This window comes from Choloepus didactylus, chromosome 10, assembly GCF_015220235.1.
Source record: "Choloepus didactylus isolate mChoDid1 chromosome 10, mChoDid1.pri, whole genome shotgun sequence".
Lineage (NCBI taxonomy): Eukaryota > Metazoa > Chordata > Mammalia > Pilosa > Megalonychidae > Choloepus > Choloepus didactylus.
Window position 1 is genome coordinate 40,146,405 of NC_051316.1, and position 25,247 is coordinate 40,171,651.

The 25,247-nt window shown below is 36.0% G+C and overlaps 1 protein-coding gene across 2 annotated transcripts in view; it reads right to left on the reverse strand.

Annotated features, from left to right (window-relative positions):
• Positions 1-25,247, reverse strand: part of PCSK5 (proprotein convertase subtilisin/kexin type 5) — a 422,934-nt gene that overhangs the window by 184,636 nt on the left and 213,051 nt on the right. For both annotated transcript variants that reach the window (XM_037797346.1, XM_037797347.1), the window contains exon 10: positions 12,797-12,900. In XM_037797346.1, the coding sequence (XP_037653274.1) occupies positions 12,797-12,900 (104 nt within the window). The remainder of the gene's footprint in view (positions 1-12,796; positions 12,901-25,247) is intronic.

Genomic DNA, 25,247 nt, shown 5'->3' on the forward strand with positions numbered 1-25,247 from the left:
GTGATACTGATGCTAGTGGTCCAGGGACCATACTTTGAGAACCACTTCTTTAGGGTATTCGTGTGGGCGTCTCTCATGGGATCCAAGTTGGCAAAGGCTGGCTAGTTAGGCTAACATCTCCAGTATGGAGCCTGAGACTCTGTAGGCATGATTCACCAACAGCCCTTCCCTTCATTTCAGTTGCAAAGAAAATGAGAACTGGCTATACAGTACAAGATGTCAATATCTTTTCATGTGGTTACTCCAAATGTTTTTGCTTCTCTTCTAAAAATAATTTAAGAGGATGAAGTTCACTGGATTAATCTATGGACTCACTGTCCCTCACTCTTCACATCCACTCAAGCACAGGTTGGCCTGGATACTTCCTTCCTTGGATGCAGATTACTCAAGGCATTAAGTTCTGTGCATTGTTAGGATAGAATCAGTGTTTGAAGGAGTTAAGACACAAAATCCTGGTTGGTGAACACTGTTGAAACAGGAAATGCACTTAAGTGTCAGAATATATCTATATCTGTATCTATAAACATCTCCATCTCCATCTATTTCCTGATCCTACTTCCTCTTCAGTTGAGGAGTGTTTAATGTATCAAGTATGCTTCCCCAAAAAAGATGCCTAGAAGAAATTTAGAGAGGTAAAAATATCTTACATATGGATAACATTTTATTATGTATTAGTTAATGAAGTAAATCTTCACAGCAATCCTATTAGCAAGATGGTGTTATCCACATTTTGCAGCTGGAGAAATTTCATTCATGTCATGGGCATTATAAGAAACTTGCCCAAGGTTCCAGGGATTCCTGCCTAGGTTTTCATAATCTCAACATATAGAGTTCTTTCTACTGCATGATTTATCCAGCGATTACTATTCTCTACAAAACTCACAACTTTTCTTTCAGTGAAGGCATTCAAATGACTCATAATCCTCAGAATAACCCTGTGAGACAGCAAAGAGGGGAAGAGCATTTGGGGAAGTTATTTCCATACCACATGGACACTGGAAAAATCTTCTCTCCTTGGCTTTTGCAAATCAACTGCATAAAACTGTGCTCTTCTTCAAAACTCATTAAAATATCATGTGCAGAAAATGAAATATGTTGGGCTTGGAAGGAAAGTGAACATCTGGTCTATAACACTTCCCCTTATTCTTGTTGAGAAATAACCTGCAGTCATTTCTATCAGGGATTCTCCTTGAGTGTGAAGATATTATTAATATGGAAAAGATCCTCTGTTTCACAGAACTCATGCTGAGGCTGTTTTTTATTAGAGCTAACCAGGCATGCACAAATGGAAGACCAGCACTGAGCGCCAAAGAGTAACTTCCCATTTGTTAATATCCAGCAGTGATCACCATACCCTTCCCTTTCTGCTCTTTCAAGGATGACTCTGGAAACTTCTGGGTGTACTGTGTGTCCTGTGATATAACACCATAAACTGAAGCCTTTGAAACCATTACTGGAAAGTGTGATAGAAGTTTAATTGCTCTGCAGTGCCTATGGCTAGCAAGATGTGAACATGTGGAAAGAGTTTGAATTGAGATTCTAAGGAAAAAAAATCTGTATCTATTTATTTCACGTAAGATGTATCCAGATGGATTCTGCTAAGCAATGGCCTCACATGTCACTATAGCCTGCTAGATACAGCAGCCTTAGGATGTCAAGTGCAGAACTAAGGCAGGATTGAGTTTCAGAACTTCTTTTTAAATCTCTGGATCTGGTTTATATTGTAGACTATGGCATAGATATAAAGATCTCTCTGGATATCAAATAAGGATGGGCTAAATCATCTTTACTGAAATTATATTTACAAAAGATGTAATCATAAGAACTTTTCTTCCACCTGTTCATTTTGCATCTTATTGATCATGAATGTATTCCCATAGCTAATGCAGCACCCATTTACCATGGCCTTAGTGTGGTCACAGCAAGTTAGAGCCCTCGGGCACTGATGGGGGAGCTTAGGTCTGGAGCTATAGTCAATGCCTTAAATATTGATAGTAGAGTCCAAACTAACTAATACTCATGTTTTAATTTCAGAAATGGAGACTCTCCTATTTACCACCACCATGTTTTCTTCTTTCATGATTTAAAACCCTATTCCTACATAGGTAAGATGCTCTGTTGGGAGTAGTTTCTTAAGACAGCTTGATGAAAAGCATAGAAAGCTACAAATAAAGCCTTTTCACCATTGCTTTATGTCTGTGCTCATGTATCCTGCAGATGCCAATTCTTATAAAGGATTCTATCCTCCAAAATGAATCTAGGTCTACTGACTCCAAAATGAAATAATTGTATTAGAATCCATGAAGCTTCAATCCTTTTGGGCTGTGAAAAAGAGTGATTATGAAAAGAAGATGAAAAGACGAATAGATTTGTGCTTAACATTCACTCACAGTTCTGATTTTACCTCTAATGTTGTCTGGAGAGCTGAGAGCTGATGATACCAGAAAACTCTATTTGACTCTAGTTAACACAGATACTTTGCTGATGAAAGAATAGGTTCTGTGAATGTCAAGGTTGAAGCAATGAGGGAAGGTTAAAATGAATAAAACTAATCTCTTGATAGATACCTTTTAAAAGATACCTGTGCCTATGAAAATTTTGGGAGAAATCACAACAGGATCATGCAACAGGGCTGCCCATATGGAACTTTTATGTCAATTAGAGAAAATTCTCAATTAGAGAAACTTTAACTACCTTAAAGTTCTACCTCTTTTAAGGTAGAACTTACTCCCTGCAGGGCACACAGCTTGGGGAGTGGATCACAGATTGGATTAGTCAATCTCCTCAGTCAGGCTCCTTTGTGCAATTAACAACCTGTGCAACTAACTTTGGCAACCCTGTCGAACATTCATAGACATTTTTTGCATTTTTTAGCTATCTCCTCTGATTCTTTAGTGATATGTGGTCAGAACTCAGTGTGTGTGGGGGGGGGTAGGCTTCCAAGATGCATGATATGGAACTTGTGGAACAAAGCTGGACACATACCTTCTGTCTTGGCTCTTCAGATACTTCTGAGGGCAAAACATGAAAAGAAGCAAATGATTTCCAGACAAAACCACCCCACACAGTATATTAAGAAAGCATATACATTGCAGCCTCTGGCAGGTTTAACAAAAGCAATGCAGCTTTCTAAAACTACTGATGATTCTAAGTTGGCTTCATGGTAGAGAAAAAGATTATTAATGTAAAACTTCAGAAAGAGAGAAAGTCATTTATAAACTCCAAATGTTTCTGTCACTATGCCTGCATAACAGTCTTACTCAAGATGTTAACCAAAATTATGTTACTCACTTTCTTTATATCTTTACAAAGTCACATGGCAAATAGAAAGACTACATGCAGTGCAAAAAAACAAACAAACAAAAAATTTAAAAAACGCAATATCAGAAGTTAAGTGGCTTTCTGAAGGTCACAGTGAATGACACCAGCCAGCATAAATATTTTGTTCAGAGGAAATTTGTAAAGACTTCTCAAAGCACAGTTTCTGGCTTGACATTTTTCAAGAAGCAATCTTGTCACCACACCCTTTGCTCTGAGTTTATTAAAGAGCCATTTCAAAAAGCATTTCTCTCTCTTCTTTAAAAAAGAAATGGATGTAGCAAAAAATGACTATATATCCCAATCCCATAACTCCCCTCATTTAGAAGGAGGCCAAGAGATGATAAAAAAATTTTGCTGAATGTCACAGCCGTTAAGGTCACGGGTATACAATAGCATACTAAAATGATATAGAACGATCACTGCAAGAGAAATTTCATTCATTTTAGCACAGTCAATTTCATATACACATTTCATTTTGTAGGACACATCATAAGGCCAATGGATTCATACCATCAGTTTAAGAAATAAAAATTTTTCTGACATCAAACTAGCAACTAGAATCAACTTGCTTGAGTCATTACCATGATCCTACTCACTTGCTCAAATCATGACAGTGGCTCAAACTGTATTCTCAAATCAAACAAGAACTCCTAACCCCAGGATTCAAGAAGGTCTGCTTTCAGTTTCTTTTAAATGACTCGCCTCATCATGCCACATCTGCTTGTTTGGAACTAGGCCCTTTCTCTTCTCTCTTACCCTGAGCCATCACTTTCATCACAGCTTTCTCGTCCACAGGCTCACATAAAGTTATAATCCTCAATCCCCAGAAAACGCAAACAAACAAAACAATACATCTGCTTCGACTGACCAACTCTAGAAACTATTTCAGACAATTTTCAGTTCCCAAACTTTTAGTAACCCTAAAATTCTCAAACACCTTCTGCCTCTCATTATATTTATTTACGCTTCTGATCTAGGGTATGTATATGACATTAACATAATTCATTATGATCAGGGCATCATGCTTTTTTCCCAACACTTTTGACCCATTCAAATGCTTGTTTATTGAAATCCAGGTAGCCTTTCAGAAAACAGAGAACACCAATAAGGAAATTAACCATTTATCCAGACTAAAATTTTAAAATCTGAATATGATTTAAATGAAAATAATAACCCAAACTGGATAGAATATATTACAAAGCTGAGAATAGAAATGTTACAAGAGATACGTGACTGTAAAGTACTGAGTCTAATATCTGAAACTTATTGTGGCATTAGTTTCATTTCTAATCTACATACACCATTTTAATAGACACAGCTTTACACACATATCTGTATATATATCTGCTCAACTTTTATTACAAAAAAATCTTGACAGACTATTAACTGGATATGTTGCAATAGCATGACATATGACATTTGGAAAATAAATAAATGCAGCTGAGTGCAGACTGAAGAACCGTGCGAACTTCTTTATATGACACTGTTTTTCTCATTCTTCCCCTTCCTCATTCAACTCCAGCTATGATGGGCTCCTTATTTACCTCGAACAACCAAGCTTGCTATTTGCTCTGCTTGGAACATTCTATCTCTGGTAAGCCACTTGGATTTCTCCCTCACTCCTCAGGCTATCTGCTCAAATGGAGTGGCCTTTTCTGACCATCTAATATTTTAAAAATTAAAATTTGTCCACACAAAGACTTGCACATGAATATACATTGCATCTTTACTCCTAATAACCCCAAAGTGGAAAGAAAACAATTGCCCATCAAAAGGTGAACTGAGGTATGTATATAGAGAAAGTGGAATACTACTTAGCAATAAAAAGGAATGAACTCCTGATATACACACAGATAAATCTCAAAAATATTACATGGATAGAAAGAAGCCAGTTTCATATAATTCTATTTATATGAAACTCTAGAAAAGACAATCTAATCTATAGAGAAGAAAAGAGATCAATGGTTGCATGGGACAGGCATAAGTGGGGGATAGGGTAGGGACATAAGAGAACTTCCGGGGGTAATGGAAACATCTATACCTTGATTGTGGTGGAAGTTATATCACCTGCAGTTTGAGGAAATTCATCAAACTGTCCACTTAAAATGGTGCTTTTTGTTGTAGGTAAATTTACATCGATAAAGTTGATTATGAATATATGTAGATCACTAGGTATACTATTTATTTACTTAGAAAGCTGGGATTCAATTCTAGGTTGTTTGACTCTGGAACCCATCCTCTCAACCACTATGCTGAGTGACTTTTTTTGCCTTAAATAAAAACAAAACCTCAAAGAAGAAAATGGTTGTTGCATTTCAAAATAGTCTCTGTAGGAGAGGGAGAGAAGACAGGCAGATAGGCACGTGTGCACGTGCCTGTGTATGTGTGTGCATGTGGTTGATAAGATTTCCAGACTTAAATTCTTTCTGGGTATCTTATTTTGGAATTGGATTCTGAATCCAATTATGAGTGGTTCAAAGAAAATTTCATTACTTCATAGCCACAAAACACTTTTGGCCTGAAAACAGTGTTGACTGCAGTTGATCATCCTCTGTAATCACCAGGCTTAGGGCTTGATGAATTTTATCTTTGTCTAAAATATCAGTTATAACAATAGAATATCAAGATATGGTACCATTAAAGAGCCAAACCTATGTGCTGAAAGCAGAGTTTTAGAAATACCTGGGTTGTTTATCCTCATTAGAGTTAGTGATTTGAGTTTCCTCAGGTGATTACACAAAAGAGACAAACTTTCTCTTAAATGTAGAAGCTTTTGCATACTGTTAAAAAAATCATACTTTATCTCATAGCTTTTATATTGTTCATTAATGACTAAAGAGTAAGTAAGACATTGGTAGGCTTTAGTCAGTTCAGATTTCTATTATTAGTTCCTATATTGAAGCAATAAATTGTAACTTCTAGGATTTAGTAGGTTGAAGTCAAGGTGACATTTAAACACTAAAACTAATTTGCAAAACAGTTTAAGTATTGTTGTGTCATGGAGTTAAAAAAAGGGTAAAGATGTATTAGTGATAATTTTACTACAAAGTCCTTAATACATGTTATCAAGCCCACTCAAAGTAATTTTATTAGTTTAAACCCCCCAAACAGCACTCTAATTCACAACATAGTTTTGCATTTTTATCTTCATTGTGGGGGGCAGAAAACTGCTAAGTATGAAAATACACTTTTAAGGCACTTAGTTTCGTATTTTCCATACTCAAAGCACTTTTTCATTCAACTCTGTCTTCTCATGATTTTGGTATTAGTTACCCACATTTTGCAGACACCAAGGTCCAAAACCTTAATTGGCTTCCTCAAAGGCCATAGAAAATATCAATAACAGACTTCATACTTGAATTTAAAGGTTCTTAAGATTGCAGCAAAATCACCAAACTACTCTAAACACAATTCTCTTCATTAATTAATTATATCTGGTAGAGAGATAATAGGGCAGTAGTGCAACCGTTAACATTTTAATTCTATTTTGAAGATGGATTTTTAAGAGTGAAACCACATGCGTTTAAGACTTATGTACTTTGGGATGAAAAAATGAAACAAAACAAAACAAAATTCCCCAAAGACTAGCAAACCTAATGCTACCAGTAGGTCCAAGACCAGAATGGAGGAAAGAAAACTTCATTTGTAGAAAAATATTTTTAAACCTCACATATTTCATAGGCATGAGCTGAACATTCCAATGTGGAAATTTCGGATACAAGGCTTTATATGCCTAGAAGACAATCAATGATCAACTGGGGTTTGCTGTCTGGGTCTCTGTATAACTGTCATTACGTAGATGCTTAGGTTAATCATCCACCAGATGAAAGAATAACGGCAAAATCCCTAAAGCCTGTGATTTCACTCTTCCAGTAAATGAACAAAAAGATAAGCACATATATACAAAGGGCAATAAAGACAAAAAAGAAAGGTTTTAAGTCAGTACATATTATTAAATGAGTAGGAGTTCATGGAGCACAATGGTATGAAACAGAATCTTGGAAAAAACATGTGGCATTTTCAGTGAGTCAATTCTATTAGGTAGAGTCAAATTCATTTCCTTCTTTGATTTTTTTTGCATTACAAAAGAGAATAAATAAATGCCTTATTCCTGCAAATGGGATTAGGATTGGAGTCGAGAATCTGATTCTAATACCCCCTCTGACACCTATCAGATGATTGACATTTCACTTTGACCTTGTACAGATAACCAATTACGATGCATTATATGTAGCTTTAAGTATAGCTACCAACATTGTATCAGCATGCTAGGTGGCAAAGACGGACTATTATTTGTACAGTGAAATAATAAATTAATGTGAAACTTCACCCTTTCAAAAGGCAGCACATCAGAAATCATTTTATGCACTAAAAATATCATTTCAAAACCTTTAGTTTCAATTCAACACATGGCATGCTTAATAGTTTCAGCACTTCTATGTCTTTTTAATAAGTGTTACAAACTGAAAGCAAGACAGGTTGGTATTAAATATATATTGGAACATCTTAAAATTACCAGCCCTACCAGTGGAAACAAAATGATGGTAATTAAAAGTAATAAAGGTTAAGTTAAAGTTAAGGCCTTGGAGGCTAAGAAGTCATGTTAGACTGTCAATTGTATTCCCCTTGTTGGGAATCAGTTAGAAATTTTTAAAAAATCTAGTAGTTTAGTTGTGGTCAAGGAAAGAGTCAGTGGGGGTAGGGGAAGTTTCAGCAACATGCTGGTAGAAAAAAAGAGACTTACATAGCCTGGGAGGGCAGTGAAATGGAAGGCGTGGTAACCTCGCTCACTTAGTTGTCATTTTTGATTTTCAATGACATTTTTCTCATTCTTTCGCCTAGTAAAGATGACAGAAGGTCCTAATTTATTATCTGATGGCTATTCCTGTTCCTAGATTTAAGAGCGTTTAACTGAATACAGTCATATAATCCAAATACAAACACTGAAAATAAAACTACAGCACTGATGTCGCATGCATTCAATATAACTATGTAGCTGCATAATCAAACCAAAGATAAGGATTTGGGGGAAAAGAATCAGCCTGCACAGCCCAGGCACTTGAGGGGCTGGGAGTTGGGGTGGGGATGGATTTACCGTTTCCTCCGGTTAAAGCAGCAGAAGGTACGAGATTACAAGAAAGAACTAAGTCCTTGAAATGATATGAGCCATGGGCTATAGCAGAATGCCCAGAATTAATGTCTTCAGCTTGGCTGGTCTCTATGGCCCATGTATCCTCTACCACAAACAGAGCTGGTTCAAAATACACATATGTTCTACTTTATCTGCCTCCTCCTGCTGAGGTTGGGCTACACTTTAGATGATGAGAGAAGTAACAGTCACCTTTATCTAACATGAGCTGGCAGATCATTTGGGTGTCACTCATGGGGAAAAAAAAGAGGTACAGTGTAAATTTCTGTTTCTGTATGTAAACTCTACTACAGCCAGATCAGATTAGGCAACATCATGGCCCCCCAACGTGTCCTTCCACTTTCAGATGCACTTCAATATGTGCTGGGCTGCCACGCTGAAGGTGCTCAGAAATATTTGTGAATAAATAAATGAAGAGGCAGTCTAAATTAAATTCCTTGAAGAAAACCACCCAGGGTGCTAAATCATCACTCCTACAGCTGATTCGTACATTCTAAGGAGCATGGGGGGGGGGGGTATTAAAAAGGACAGAAAGGAAAAGAACAGAAAAGATTTTTCATAAGAGGAAAGAAAAGGGAAAGAGGGAAAAATAAAAATAGAAAAAAAAAAAAAACCCCAAGAAGAAAACAAACAAAAAAAAAAAAATTAAAAAACAAAACAAAACAAAACAATTTAATGCCAAAGTCATCTTTTGGCATTGCAAATGTTGGTCAATAGTAGAATATTGGAATTTGAATTTTAGTTCTCAAGAGGCTATATATAACATCCATTATCTCATATTACACAGATAGTTTCCTATTCTCACGAACAATCATAAGGATATTTTTTGATAAGTGCATGATAGTTGTTTCATTTATTTTTAAAGAAACTATCTCTGGAAGAGGTTTAAGTCAAAAAGTGTCATCTGAAATTTAGTTAGGGTTATTCACAAGACAAACAAGCAAAACGATGTTTAGTTAGTTTCCATAGGCAAATACTCATTGACCTATGCCTATTCATTTTGAAAAATAAACATTTTAATATTATACTATAAGAGAATATTATTATTATTTAAGCAGCAGGACAGACTAAATCTTGGTTCAATTAAAAATGTTAGAAATTAAGGTACTGTTAGCATAAAAATGTTGATACGCAGCTTCTATTTTTGGGGATCCCCTGGCTGTGAGTCAGTCTCCCTGTCAGATCGTTTACAAAGTGCTACAACAAGGAGAGCACAGAGAAAGGAGAAGAAAGTTCCACCAAGCTCTCACCAGTTTACAACTCCAGGGTAATTTCACTCTCAGGGAAATACACATGAGTCAGTAGATAGCCACATTCTTCCAGCTTTTCAATGCCAACTTCCTTGCTGGAATGAGAACCAAGGAGCTGGCTGCCACTTCAGGAGGAAGGAACACCCTGCCATTTTCCAGGTCTGTAACACACGTGGGCAAGCGTGGCTCAACTTGGCCTTGAGATGGGCCCAAGCAGTCTAGTCACACACGATCTGGCTCTGTTCTCTGCCTGGGATGTACTACTTATGGGGGAGTCAGAAGGAACATAAGGACGTGGTGGAAAGTGGCTTTGGCTGGATTTGGTGAGAGGCCGCTCCTCAGGGGGTTGCTTTTTCTGAAGCTGTTAGTGGTAATGAAGACTATCAAGGCTGATAATGTGCAAACCCCAAAAACTAAAGTGTTGCAACTCTGAGCTCCTTCTGCTTTGTCTGGCAACACAGAAATTCTGGCATGAATACTGATGTCCCCGTTGTAGATAAGTAACTATCAAACAATTTGCTACATGGCTCTTACAGATTAAAAAAAAAAAAAAAAAAAACTTCAAAAAAAGTTAAATCGCTCACATTAGGGCACAAAAGCAAGCTCAGGAAAGCACAGGTATGTCAAGTTCGTTTCATGCAAACATTCACTCAGGATGAGGACTGAGCTGGGTGGGGAGAGGTGACAACCATAGACAAAGCTTCCGTTTGTAGGCATCTTCCCTTTTCTTCTAAGGAAAGCATCTGGCCATGCAACCCATGTGCCGTGTGTTCCTGCTAAGTAAGACGTGCAAAAGCCTGCTGACTTAATTTTAAGTACCAGCTCTTGTTGAACTCCCAATGCATGAACCTCTTCCAACCATTATTTTTTAAATCTTTCTGTTCTTACTTCATAAAAACTCAACCCATCCTTCTCCAGGCGAAGTGACCTGCATTTACTACGTCCCCAAGGCACACTGCTTCTCCTGCTAACCTCTGCCTTAATCACTTTTATTTGTGGGACACTGGGGAGGGAATGGTAATATTTAGAGTAGGGAAGAAATGAACTTAAAAAATTTCTTTCCTATTATGATCATGTTTAGATGAAATATGGGGCTTGCCATCAACAAAATTACAAAACAATTCCTCTGGGAGCGCAGACTGTATGGAGTAATTCATCTATGAAAAAGCAAACTTTAATTGTTACTCTTGGCAGCAATCTCAGAGAGGAGTGAAACATTATACTAAATATTGCCACGTGCAATAGTAAAATACTATTTCCTTCTTGCCAGGAGCAGTGTACAGTCCCCTTCAGACTCAGGTTTGGATCTGCCGATTTTGTCTAAATCCTCTGTTTCCTACTCTCCAAAACCAATAGAGGTTTTCAAAAGAACTGCACTTTTATTGGAAACATTTGCTCTTTCTAAGTTGCCAAAAAGGAGTAAGTAAAACTAAGACATTTATTTGGGTTACAGTTGATTCCTTAGCTTCATGGAGGTCAACTAAAAAGTTCACTGCAGTATTGAAGCAATCAAGGTTTTGTTTTGGTCCCTACCTTCCCCCCAGCCTCATGGATTTTTATAGTAGAATCTGGGAACATGTGGAAACTAATAAAAATGAAGCATACATATGGAAAATGACATCCTCGATTTTCTGAAACAAACAAAATTTCAAACAGTTTTGATGCCATCCATACAATTGCAGATCATAATTTTGGGATCAATTGTCTTGATTTGGGGTTCAAACATGTCTTTGGGAATCTCAACAGATATTCACAATCTTTAGACTTAAAACCTATTCAACAATGCTGCATTCTATCATTTATAGACATAGAATGGTGTTTGATTATACTCAAAAGAGGGGTCATTTTTTTTTCTTTCTTTTTTTTTTTTCAGAAAATGGAGTGAAGTCTTCAGTGAAGATGTTAATCATCTATTTTATGGGGCTCCAGTTTCCTGACATATTTATAGGTTTTGGCTTAGCATGAGTCTATAATAAACTATTTGCAAATAGTTTTTAAGATATACCTTTCTGGCATGAATATTTGTAAATATCAGGTAAAATTCATTAAGGATATATTAAGATACTACGTATATCCTCGATATATAATATTATTCAGCTTCCAAAAGATTAAAGATGGGGAACGTAGGGCCCAGAAAAAATTAAATGATAGACTGACTAAGACTTCAATTTCTAAGCACATATTTCATTTCCTCTTCTATGGAACACTGTTTTCCATCCATAGGAATATATAATGACACTAAGATTATTTGGGAGTAAATTTAAGACTATAGACTTGACAAAAAAGTTAGCTTTATATGTAACTTAAGCTAATATATTAAAATTTAGGTCATTTGCAACTTCAGTAAATATATTAAATATTAGGACATCTGCTATATATAATTATTTTTTTTTTATTATAACATGTTATCTATGACACCAAACAAAATGGTTCCTGTTACCAAGACAGTATGAGGGATCAATAATCTCTATCAGTTATGGGAAGACTATTCAGTTCTATATATACAATTACATAAAGACTGTGCAGTATAAAGCCTCACAAGAATTTCATACATTCCTCAGTCTGACCTGTAATTTTGTAGAAAGTAACATCTCTTAGAATTATGCCTATTTTTCTGTCTGTGGAAGTTTAAAACATACAAAAAACAAAATTTATAGAATGCACGGCCTAGCAACCAACAGCGCCGAAGCAAACAAGATACACCAGTTATTTAAGGGGAAACAATTGCTACAGAAGGTCAGGAATTTTAAAATATATTGTTACAATTATCACTCGGATAATCAGCGATGGCAAATAGCAAACTAATTAGTAGGAGTCTCACAAGTCAACTATACTTGGAAGTTGATTGATCTTTTATGAAATTGACCCATTATGCGGGGAACAAGGAAATCTGCCTTCTATGTGCTATTTTAATTAAAAAAAATAATCTGCTTCTTATTTACTGAAAGACCACGCTCTTCGGTGTCAACACAAAATGTAAAGTTTCTTTTGAGGGGTTCTATTTCCTGCTCTCCATTTAAAATGGGGGAAAAATAAAAATATTTTGCCTGTGACAGAATATGAAAGAAGTTCTCACCCTTAAAACCAGCAGCATTGGTTTTCCAGTCATTAGCGTTCAAATGTCCTGCACGGGAAGTCCTGACAATAACATGCTGCACATCTCTCCACGTCAGAAACGGACTGGGGAAAGACAAGGTAAGAATCATTGTACCAAAAAAAAAAATGATGGGGGAAGCAGAGAGTCACAAGCAATTCAAAAAGCAAAATCAAAATGGCAAAGTACTAAAAACGAAGGGTCAGAACTTTGGGTTTGGGCTAAATGGTCTGACAAACGTTTTTGTTCTCAACGTGGAGAGGTGACTTTAGTCTCTGGGTGGTAGGAAACATCATCTTAAATTTAAGAAGTGGTATGATATTATTTGGTGTAACTTAGTTTTTAAAAGGGTGAGGATTTCCAGTTTCCTCAACAAAATAGCTGCCAGTTGTGGCATCTTCATCCTTTGTCTAAAAGCTTGCATCTTCACTGGAAGATTATAAAAGCCAAAGTCAAAATGGAAGCCCTCTGGAACATTTTGGTTCATTTGTATATCGAGGCAATTTGATTTGTAATTTACCAAAGGCTATTGTTCAGCCTCTGCTTATGTATGGGTGATATGGAGAAAGCCTCAACTGAAACCAAGTCCCTGTTTTAAAGCATAGAAAGCTATGGGAGTATCATTTATTTGCAGTAGGTAGTTATTAAGTTAAGTTATTGGATATCTATTTATTATGACTTGTTAGCATTGAAGAGCAAAAAGAAATGAGATACATTCACTGGAAACTGCAATGCTAATTGTAAACATACAGAAAACCAGTCCAGGTACATAGACAGTTTTTTGTTCTCTTTTAAAGAATAAATATACATGCATTTACTAGAAGGCACTTGAAGCACTGCATGCATGAAATTCTGAACTAGGATACTTATTCAATTTAGTGTTGAATTTGAGCTATGACAATCTTTAACTTAACTAAGAAATCTGGCAATTATTATGCAGCTTTTGTTTTTGTTTTTCCTTTAATTCTCATCTGCCACCTTCTTTTTAGAAGAAATATTGACACAGGATGAGTCAGAATATCTGGGGAAGAGGAGAAAGTTATTTCCTACCTACCTTGACTGGGCACCCCCATAAATTTATGGATCTAGGCATAGAGATCTCCCAGGCATAGTGAGAAGCTAACTTAATTGTAGCTAATTCTTAATTATGGAGCTTGTACCTTGCTTTACCTTATACTACATTCTTACCATCGCACTCACTACATACATGTTTTTGAGGACTGGCTAATAATAAGGGGTCCAGCAATCAGATTCTGGCTTCTCCATTTTCCATCTATGTGCCATTCTCTTCTCACAGCCTCAGTTTCCCCACTTAGCATATGAATGTTAATACCCACTTGGGTTTTGTGCCAATTTAATGAGTTAAGGAAAAGCTGGATGTCCACATTCCTGGCACATATAAAAGCTATTAAGAAGAGGCAGATATTAACACATTTTGATAAATTATGAGATACAGCTCTTTGGCAGCATGAATATGAAGAAGGGGAGGGAAGAAAAGTACTATAAAGTTCTGATAACTTTTTATTATTCTCTCCAATAAAAAAAAATTAGCATTGCTATTTTCAAAGTATTTAAAGGGGGCATGACTGGATCTAGACTATTGTGTAAGGTTGTTTCACAAAAGATTATAACCCAAATACATGAACTTTAAAAATATGAAAGCAATGAAATCAGAATTATTTTGGTTTTGTTTTGACACAACACTTGTTAGGAACCTCTTTTAGTACCAAAACTCTCAAGAAAGGAAAGGGGGCTGTGGGATGGATGCCAGAAAAGACTTTCAGGAGGCAAGGAAGTTTTGCTTCTAAAAAAAAATAGCAAGACTTGGCTCCTTACTGATCAATAATTATTGAATTCACGTGATGATTCAGTATACTCAAATGTACTAATGCCAGGGATATTAGGAAATTCTGAATGGTAGTCTTAACAGAAGCTGTTCTAGCTCTGCCTGTGATGTGACGTTAACGTCCCTTCTCCTTCCCATTGTAGTTATTTGGATGACAGACAAAAGCAACAACACAAAATCTCGGTGTAGAAAGACATCCCAGCCACTTGTTTATGGTAAAGCCGAATCCTCTCAAACGAACAGACACGCTTTTATTTTTTTCCTGCGTAAATAGCAAGACACTAAAACATACATTTGGATCTGATAAACCTGTCTAAATCAACCTAGTGTTAAAAAAAATAATGTCTAACACAATTAGAGGTAAAAGTTTCACAACTTACAATCTTACCCTTTAGGGAAAAGAAGAAAAGAAACATGTTTCCCATGTTACCTGTCACCAAGGCAAGATTCCTGCAGAAATATCAAGCACGGGGCTCTGACCCCTGGGGATATGCATTTTCAATAATGAACCTTAGCATTAAAGAAATTAATAACAGAACAGGGAACGTTTATCATGTACCTTAAGCAGTTGTATTCAGGCAGATTCAGGAAACCTTCTGCATTCAATAAGTTACTTGCTCTCATACTGAATTGCAAATACTACTTCTTCTTGGAGTGTGTGTAATTAGAAGGAAGAAATTATCTTCAGGAAATTGGAACTACACCAGGAAAGAGGCATTCAGATGATCTTACTCTGACATTTTATAGTCCACAATTTAGGACTGGATTTAACTTCAAAATTGTCTGGCTTCCACCCAAAGAAAGAGAGGAAGATTACAATGGAGTTGAAATCAGTGGTGTTGCTACCTGTGTGTGGGTGACTACAACTTAGGAAACAGCCATAGGTTAATTTTCATAGGTACTGTTTCTTAGTTATTGCTAGCATCTTGAGAGGACTGATTCATATTTTACTTCCTATATGTATTTATGCTCCCAGGGTTGGTGTAGAAATGGAAATTAAGTCAAATTATCAAAGTGCTGGTAAACCATATAGAAAGAGGAAGCCAAGAAGGCAAGGCTGAGCAAGCTTTGCTGGGAATTCCATAGAGCACAGCAGTAATGTGGGGCCCCCTAAAACATATCCCTTCTGCCAAATACCCCTGGGCCCAAGCTCCACCACTGCAAACCAAGACCCCCTCACTTTCAAGAACAGGAGACAGAGCAGTAACAGCTTTGGGGCAAACAACAATTGAGAGGCCAAAAGTCTCCCTGAGTTCGAGAAAAAAAGTAATATCAGCACAGCCTGGTGACCACTGCCCCCAAATCCGCCACATGTAATTATGCTATAGACTCCTCAGGTTTCTTTCCAGATTTGTAGGCAATTATCCTTAAATAATACTATACACTAAAAGGGTAACTTTTATAAATGTCTACAAGATCTGGCTAGCAATCTATGACCCTTTGAGGTAACAAAATAAACATGAATTTCTGGATTGTCCTATATGTGTAATCTTTTCCTGTAATAGTGTTCAGTGCCTGACACTGAGCATTTTACGTCCATTATTACTGAGTACTCTTGAGAATCATATAAGATAGGATATATTCTTATTCCCATTTCACAGATGGCAAAACTGAGGCTTTGAGTTATACTTCATAACTCAAGTACCCAAAGGTAGTAGGTAGCAGAGCTGGGATTCAAACCAGCTGGATTTGGCCACAGAACCTATGCTATAAATCCACTGTGTAATGTTCACTCCATACAGATCTACAAAGATGAAGCAGTGACATATGTACATTGGTTTGTAAGGCACTTCTTTAACAACCGAATCAGGAAGTCGAGTATGGCGTGTAAATGTTATTCTTCCTCCTAGTACCACAGCTTTGTACATGCACTGACTCTTTCAACTTGGATGATTTTTGTTTACCACAGAATTCAGAAGATTCTTGATATTGTTAGTCTGTTTTATTTTTAGGTTCTGAAGGGCTAACTTATTGCATACTCTATCTAAGATACACAGAAAGATGTAACACCAGGAAAATCATGTCATTTTAATAATAAAATGTTTTATATTTTATACTGTCATCACATTATTACACTATAATAGCTATTTTATGACATTGCTGCTATGAATTTGTCACATTTCCTGAATATGGTCACACTCTGATGGGGATTGCAACTTGGTTAGGCAACTTTCCTCCAGGCTGAACCTCACCCCAAACACTTCCAGTTTCCAGCTGCAAAAAAACAATAATTGACACTATCACTACCTGGCATTTGTATTATACTTTGGCTCTGAGTAGTTCAAAGTATTCCATAGGCTCAACACTAGGTTTAGAAGAAACAGGACATATCCCAAGGGATACATTTTGTATTTTGCTTCTTCCTTGATTTCTACATGCAACTGTTACCACTTAAAAAAAAAAAAATTCTCACCCCAGTTTTCCCAGATAATTCTGGGCACGTGTAGGTGTTTGAAATAATCTGTATTTTGTGGTCCATAAAAACAAGGACCAATTTTAAATCTTGGGTGATCAACTCACCTGCACTTATTAAAGAGAAAACAAACTATCTTTGCTCCTAAGAAGGGGACAATGGACACATCTTATTACAGAAAGAGAATTTATCAATAAAAGCAATTCCAGATAACGAAAACTGTCTCCTAATCAGGGCAACCTTCTTTAAATGAAAGAGTCATTCCATCTAATACAGTGATGAGGGGTTATGTGGACCAGATCAATTGCATGACCAATCAGTAATCAAATATACAACGGGCTAAATATTTAACAACAATCCAAGGCAAAACCAGTCTCCTTTTATGTTTTTAAGAATGTATAAAATAGAAATAAGAACAAGTAGTCAAAAAATTAATGTTATTGTTACTGATGATAAGAAAAAATAAACAAAACCCAGCAGTTATAGGAAAGGATTCATTGTGAGCTGTAACAACAAAAATGAGGCAGAATGCTTAAAGCCTGCTCAGATTGGTAAAACATTACTCTGATTACAGCCAGTGCATGCAAATGACAATTCAATAATAAAATACAGACCACCCAACAAAGGAAACCAATCTTCTTTTGTCAGGTATTGAAGCACCAGAAAGGATCACCATAATGTCAGCTCCACTGTGAGCAGGAGTATAACACAAACAGGGATGCCTTTGTTTTGTTTTGTATTCTATGTTAATTTAAAAGTTCCAGGCCTAAAATTGGGTTCCTGTTACAGAAAGCACACTTAATAATATCTCCAAACTTAAAAATGTGACTTGTATTGCTATCACATGGACAGCCAGTTATGATCCATCCTCACCTAAACTAAAATGGGAATGAGAAAAGATGAAAGAAAACAGAAAATTGGTTCAGGCCACCCAAGTAATATTTTTATTTCACTGTCTTGTGAAACCACTCTCTGATTACCTGAATTTTGTCTAAACAAAGGTAAAGAAATTTGGTCTCCAAACACACTTACGGAAAGATAACCCCTAGTTTATAAAGAAAAATTCTGTTATTTTAATTGCAGTGCCTTCTTTTCTTTATAAATCCCAAATTATCACTGCAGATATTTGTTATCATACTAAAAGATCACAGATTTTCTGTAGCCCTGATCAACAATTGATATTTTGTTTGTAAGCTCAATAATCATTTCCTTGAAATACTTTGCTAAATAAACTCTTAAGGAATAAATCTTGACGAATGGGCAGATGGAGGTTCACTACTTTGAGATCACATGGGTTGAAGTCAACTAACAATATGCAAATTTCCAGGGGCTCTCCTTTGCCAGGCAAGGTCCACCACCACTATTACCCTGAGATGATACACTGTGGCCATTCTAAAGGCTCTCATTATTCAATCCATAACCTGGAATCTAGGCCTGCCCTTCAATTTTTGTTGCTAGGTTTAAAATCTTCTGCAGGAAACAAAATGTGATAGTATGTGAGCTTCCTCTCTATGCTTATCCCCTAAAAGACTGTGGGAGACCCAAGTCTGGGAACAAAGCTGCAGTAGATGGCTGACTTCCCCCTTTCCCCTCGTTTTGCAGGCCATACTAGCCCTTGGCAAAAATAAACATGCAATTGTGGGCTAAATGACTTGTCTTGCAGGAAGACATGCCACCCCCATTATTTCTACTTCTCATTTAAATCTGCCTCAAAATAATAATAAACATGTTCTCTAATTGCATAAGAATGGTGTAAATTGTACTTTGGAGTCAGGAAGACCTCGGGAGTAAATCAGGATGTGCTACTGAATAGTTCTGTGATCTGTGATGATGGACAATTTATTAAATCTCTCTGGGACTTGGTTTAGTCAATTGGAATGTGGAGATGCTAGCACTTACTCTGGAGGTTGTTTGCAAAATTTGAAGTAACAAATATAACGTGCTTGGCACATGAGCCTGGCATGCCATAAGAATTCAGAAGGACCACTTTCTGAATTTACACTAGCATTGACTTAACCACCATTTAATTAAGCTAAGTTTTCTTTGATGTTCCTTGATTTTAGTAATATAATTTTAGTTTCTGTAACAGATGAACAAAACAACATTTTCAGCACCTTAGTGTATTTCTGCTTAGTGACATAACAATGCTACTAAGATCTGTCAAAAGATCTGGATTTAACAAGCTGATGATGTAGGTAGCAAGTTGACTGGGGGGTTGGAGGGGGATGTGTTGTATACTGGTGTACTGAATTTTTGAATCCACTGTAGTTGTAACAAATCCTTTCTCTCTATTTGTGGGAAGTTCTGTATTGATGATTGGCCACTGGTGACACAGAGAGCCTGAAATGTTATTTGGTTTGTTACCGGAGTATTTTATTACTCCAAACATTAAGAGTGAGGACTGAAAGCATACTTACTAGTGACTTAATTGACAGATAGAAGTGTTCTTGGTACTTTTCTACATAGTTCAGGCATTTGCAGGCTTCTTACATCAAAATACAGCAATTACACCTTTGGACGGGACAAAAATAGTTGGCCAGATCTGTTATTAATACTATTCTAAATTACTTTACAGCCCTTTTCTCCCATCATTTTGTTCCTGTTAAATACAAAGGATTAAATGATGCTTTTCTACATTCTCATTGAAGAAGTATATTTTTAAACAAGGATTTTTCAATGTTCAGCTGTAATTTTAAATTTTAATGAAAATCACTAAGCATTTTGGATCCCATAATTTTAAGTAAATGTTATTATGTCTATTTTAGGAACTTATGGTTTATTATGTCAAGTCTTAGAAGTCTTTCTAAATTGTTTTAGATATCTATGGTGTCAAAAAGTATTAACCACTTGCACTCACTACATATACACGCACACACACTGAAAATGATCAATAAGATTAACATAAATCTATTACAAAAAATGTTAAGAGATTTTTAAGAACCCTATGGCTGGTGTGATTGGAATGAGAAAAATAATTTCTAACTTCCCTATAGTTTACATTAAGAAAACAAAGTTGGTTTGTCACAAAAGGCAAGTGGGGGGGAAAGTTATAGAAGACAAAGAAAGCTCATCCCTGTTTCCCCACCTGTCTCTTGAATTAAAGATGCAGGTATTCATAGGTTAAAACACTTGGCACATAATTCTCTACAAGATAAGTATTCTTTTTTATTTTCTCTCAAGTAGTCCAAAGTGTTAACTATGATGCTTTTGTTTCACTATTTCCAGAATATCAACCTCCAGAAACTGCGGCAAGAAACATGGGATAAATTCCAACTTCCTCTTTTATTACCTTCTTCTACTCTAGATGTTGGGATGTCAAATTTGTGTCTTCCCAGGCTCCCTGATAGTGAGGGGTGCACATAAGACAGAGTTCACCAACATAAATTGGAGTCTGCTGGGGTTTTCTGAGAAAGCCTTAGCTCTCCTGCTATAGGCATTGCTTAATCCTGCTTCATTCTTTCCTTCCTCCTTTTATCTGGAGTGTGGATGTGATGGCTGGAGCTGTAGCAGTCATCAGGCAAAGACCAAGAGAACAACCAACTTTGGTCTTGGTGGTCTCGTACTTCTGGACCAATATCTTGACTATTTAATTGTGTATTTCTTGTAAAAGCTACTCTTTCTTGCTACTAAAGACAATTCCTAAAAGAACTATCCCTGAAAGTGCGGAGCAGTAGATAGCATTTACTGAGCACTCACCATGTGCCAGCCACACTGTGAAAAGCACTCTGTATTCATTACTTCATTTATTCCTCCCACCAATCCTGTGAGACAGGTACTGTTATTATTTTTATTTCCAAATTAAGTGCATCAAAGCACAGGAGGTAATGATCTTGTTCAGAGTCACAAGATTAACAAAAACCCTCTTGCTGATCAGGTAGCCTGACTCCACAGCTTCAGCTCTGAGCCACTCCACTGTGACTGCTCTGAACTGGTGGAAGGGCCACAGTGGAAGAGCCAAGTTAGCAGTGCCAGTGGAGATGGGCAGTTCCTCCCCTGGTATTTGCAGAAGGGGTAGGGAAGTATTCTATTGCCACCCAGCATACTTACGTAGGATGAATCTCTGCCAGGATATCAGAACTGGACAGGGGATTCTGTCCATCTTCCTGCCTTTCAGTTGCAGTGTTGAGAATATGTGTGTTGGATGCTAAGCAGTGCAGAGGCATCACATTTTGTCTGAAGCCAGAGTTTCTCAATGGGTAACTTTTTTTTAAAAAACAAAGAATGGAAACAAAGGAAGGAAGGGAGAAAGGAAGGAAGGAAACGGAAGAGAAGACAAGAGAAAGATAAAAGGGCAATCGAAGGGACAGGAAAAAGGAAAAGGGTCCAGAGAAGAAGAAAAACAGTAAGGGCCTATAGCAAAAAATAGTTCTGGAAAAAAAAGGGAACACTATTTTCAGGTATGAAAGGAAGAATACATCTCTGAAAATGAGTTATTAGATTTAGAAAATGATTGGGCATTCCCAATAGATTGAGGAAGTTAAAAAGGAGAAAACATACTATAAAAGAACAATGCCCATAACTAAAGCAAACTGAGCTGTTGAAAAAAGGAACTGAGAGAGATTGAGAAAGATTACAAGGAGTATAAAGTAATATGAGCAAAAGCAAAATTTGCACTGGAGGGAATGAATTGTTATTGATATGGATATTGTGGGAAAAATTGTGGGACTGATATTGTGGAAAATGGAATTAACGATGTGGAGTACAAATGTGAGAACTTCCCACATACCCCACAGAGTTTTTAGGAAAATAATGAAGCGATGACAAGGAAAGACAAGATGGAGGACAGAAAACAGAAATCCAAAGGCAGAATTCTAGCTCTGCCTTTCTCCGAAGACCAACATTTACTGTCTTTCCTATTCATCAGAGGTTCTACCTGGTGCATTTCACACATCACATCACTTAATGCACACAAAACGTCCCTGTGATCACACATTATTATTTCCTTTTTACAGGTGTGCAAACTAAGGCTCAAAAGGTTAAATAACTTGCCAACAGTCAAATAACTAATAAGAATCAGAATAGGCACTTGAGCCAGGTGTCTCAGACTCTAGGACCCAAGCACTGAAGTTCCACAGTGGACTTCGTAGAATCAAAGTCATGTTTGATTAAAGACAGCCAAGGTCGACTAAAAGGACTCAACCTGTTCCAGGAAAAGTTAGAAGAGTTCATTGCCTAGAATCATCCTTAAAAACAACACTTCATTGCATCAATAATAAAAACTTCTGTTCAGAAGTTACAATACCAACAAGATAGGATTCCTGCTTTAAGACTTTCACTGCAAAACTAATTTCAGAAGACAATGAAAGAACAGTTAAAGCTATTGCAAGGAAATGGATCCAAGAATTTTATAATAAGCGAGTTGTCCTTCATGAGTGAATGCAGAAGATACATATTTGCAAGACTTAGAAAATATAACAACCTATTCCACTACAGACACTGTGAAAACCAACATAAAACAAAACATCATTATAAAACAAAGACAATCAGAACAAAATGTAGCAAAATTTAAGGGATTCAATCAAAGGGTGTTCACAGGTAGATTCATATATTTAAAGGCTTTTATTAATGTAAAAGGAAAAAGAAATGAACCATGATTCAAACAGTAAGATTCAGAATGAACAAAGAATGACTCTAAGGAAAAGAGGGAAAAAATTGAGGAAATATGAAAACTGCAAAGGAAACAAAAGCAGCATTCTTGATGAACAAGCCCAAAAACTGGTCCTTTCAAAAACAATGACAAAAATAATAACAACAGAAAAATCTAATCAAGAAAATAAATTCCAAATATCAAGGTAGTCTTAAAGACCAATACAGGAGCTTTTTATAGTATTAGAAAATACTCTATATAACATTAACTAATAAATTTAAAATCACAGTGAAATGGACATGGTTCTGGGGAATATAAATGAAATAAATTAAAATTGGAAAAAATTTATCAAAAAATTGTCTCTCAAAAAAGCTTCGAGGAGAGATGGTTTATTTCAAATTTATGAGGACAGAGATCCTAAGTGTCTCCAGAGAAAACACTAAGTTTGTGAATCTTCACAATTTATTTTGTGAATTTAGTGTCTTGATATCAAAAACTGGCAGACAGAGAGCCAGTGTCGAGGTCAAACCAACCTGGGTTAGGAAGTCTGACTCTCTATTTACTATCTGTGTATAAAGTGGGCAAGTTTTTTTTTTTTTTTTTAAGACATCTACCCCATATGTGAGGATTAAATGACATAAACCATAAATAATACTTTAAAAGATGCCATTAATATGCCATAAGTACACAATTAAGGTTAGCTTCTGTAATAATAAAATAGAATACACACATCCATGCAGACACACACACATACATTATTCAGTAAAAGAAACTATAAATTAATCTCACTCTGGAAAATAAACTATAAGACATAGAGAAAACATTAAAAAACTAAACCAACAGCACATTGAAGAACTAAATGTTAATTTGTGAATATATGCTGAGACTACTATTAAGATAATAAGATATCTAAAAATCACATAAACAAATCTAGTGAGATGCTATATATCAACCTCAAAAGATAGTGAGAAAATAAACAAATCTCATTCCCAACAAAATCTTTATAAAACCAAAAATGCTGTACAAGTGTGATGAAGAACATCCAGAGAAAAAGCAAATGCAAACAGACGGTGATAAAAAAAAAAAAAAAGGATAAAAAAAATCCAGAGAAAACCAGGATCTAGACATGACACTTACTATCCCTCTTTATATTTCACATTGTTTGAATGTTTAGCTAATGTAATAGAAATAATGTTAATGTTGATAATGACTTCCATATTTTTAACACTTTCCATAGACCATAGATCATTTAATCCTGGCAACAATCCTGTCTTTCCACAAAGAAATTGAAACTCAACAAGGTTAAGCAATTCCATTTTCACCTGCTCAAGGGTACCCTGGAGAGATGGTAGAGTCAGGATCGGAACTGAAGTCAGCCTAACTCCAAAGCCTGAGTTTATAATGGTCAATTTGTACCACCTTCCAATAAAAGCAAACATGGGAAAATACTTATCACAAATGAACAGAGACTAGTAGTATTACTATTGCATCACACATACACCTCATGTATTATGCATATTTTTTTTCTGAGAGGAAAAAAAACAACAACCCAGGTTATCAGGTATAACATAATGTAAATTAAAGTGGCTAGAGACAAGAAAAATATACAAATAATACAAACAGAATAGCTCTGTTATAAATAAGAAATAGCCAGTTAAAGCCATAATGGGAAGAGCAAAACAAACATTTATAAATCTGAACCCGAAACTATTCAACTAAAGACAAGCCCAAAACTTAATTGTGCCATAAAAAGAGGATCTGAATTCAATTTAGAGAAAGAGTTTTTTGAATGGGAGAACTAACTATTGTAAAAAAGCCAATATTCATACAATTGTCATAAATTGTTTTGGGAACATGAAAAATGGTTCTGAATTTTATTTGGAAAAATGAACAGGTAAGAGTGTTTAAGAGCAGCAACAATGTATCAATTAAGCATTAATTACCATTCCCCACCACTATCTGTGGTAACTTGTACATGGTAACCTAATTATATCATAAACTATTTGTCGTTTTGTGTCTGGCTTATTTCACGCAATATGATGTCTTTTAAGTTTTTCCATGATGTAACATGTATCAGAAATTCATTCCTTTTCATAACTAAATGATAAAGGCAAACCCTAATGTAAAGTATGGACTATAGTTAATAATATAATTATAGTAATATTGGTTCATCAATTGTAACAAAGGTACCACACTAATGCAAAATGTAACTAATAGGGGAACAGTGTGTTTGTGTGGGGGTATTTGGGAACTGTGTACGTTCTGCAAGATTTTTCTGTAAACCTACAACTGCTTTAACAAAAACATGTTCTTAAGAAAATACTAAGAACAGTGATAATGCAATGTTCTTTTATGTGACAGAATAATGGAATAGAACAGAAAATTTTAAAAGAGACCTTTATAAATGTGACAAAGAATACAAACCAAATTGTTTTTGGATGAGATGGATTACTTAACAAATGAATTGGGCAAATGTGATCTTTACAAAAATTCAGTTTTGATACTCATACTGGAAACCAAAATAAACTCCATTGGTTAAACATTAATGGTGAAAAAATGAAAAGATAAAATATAAGTCAGTAATTAA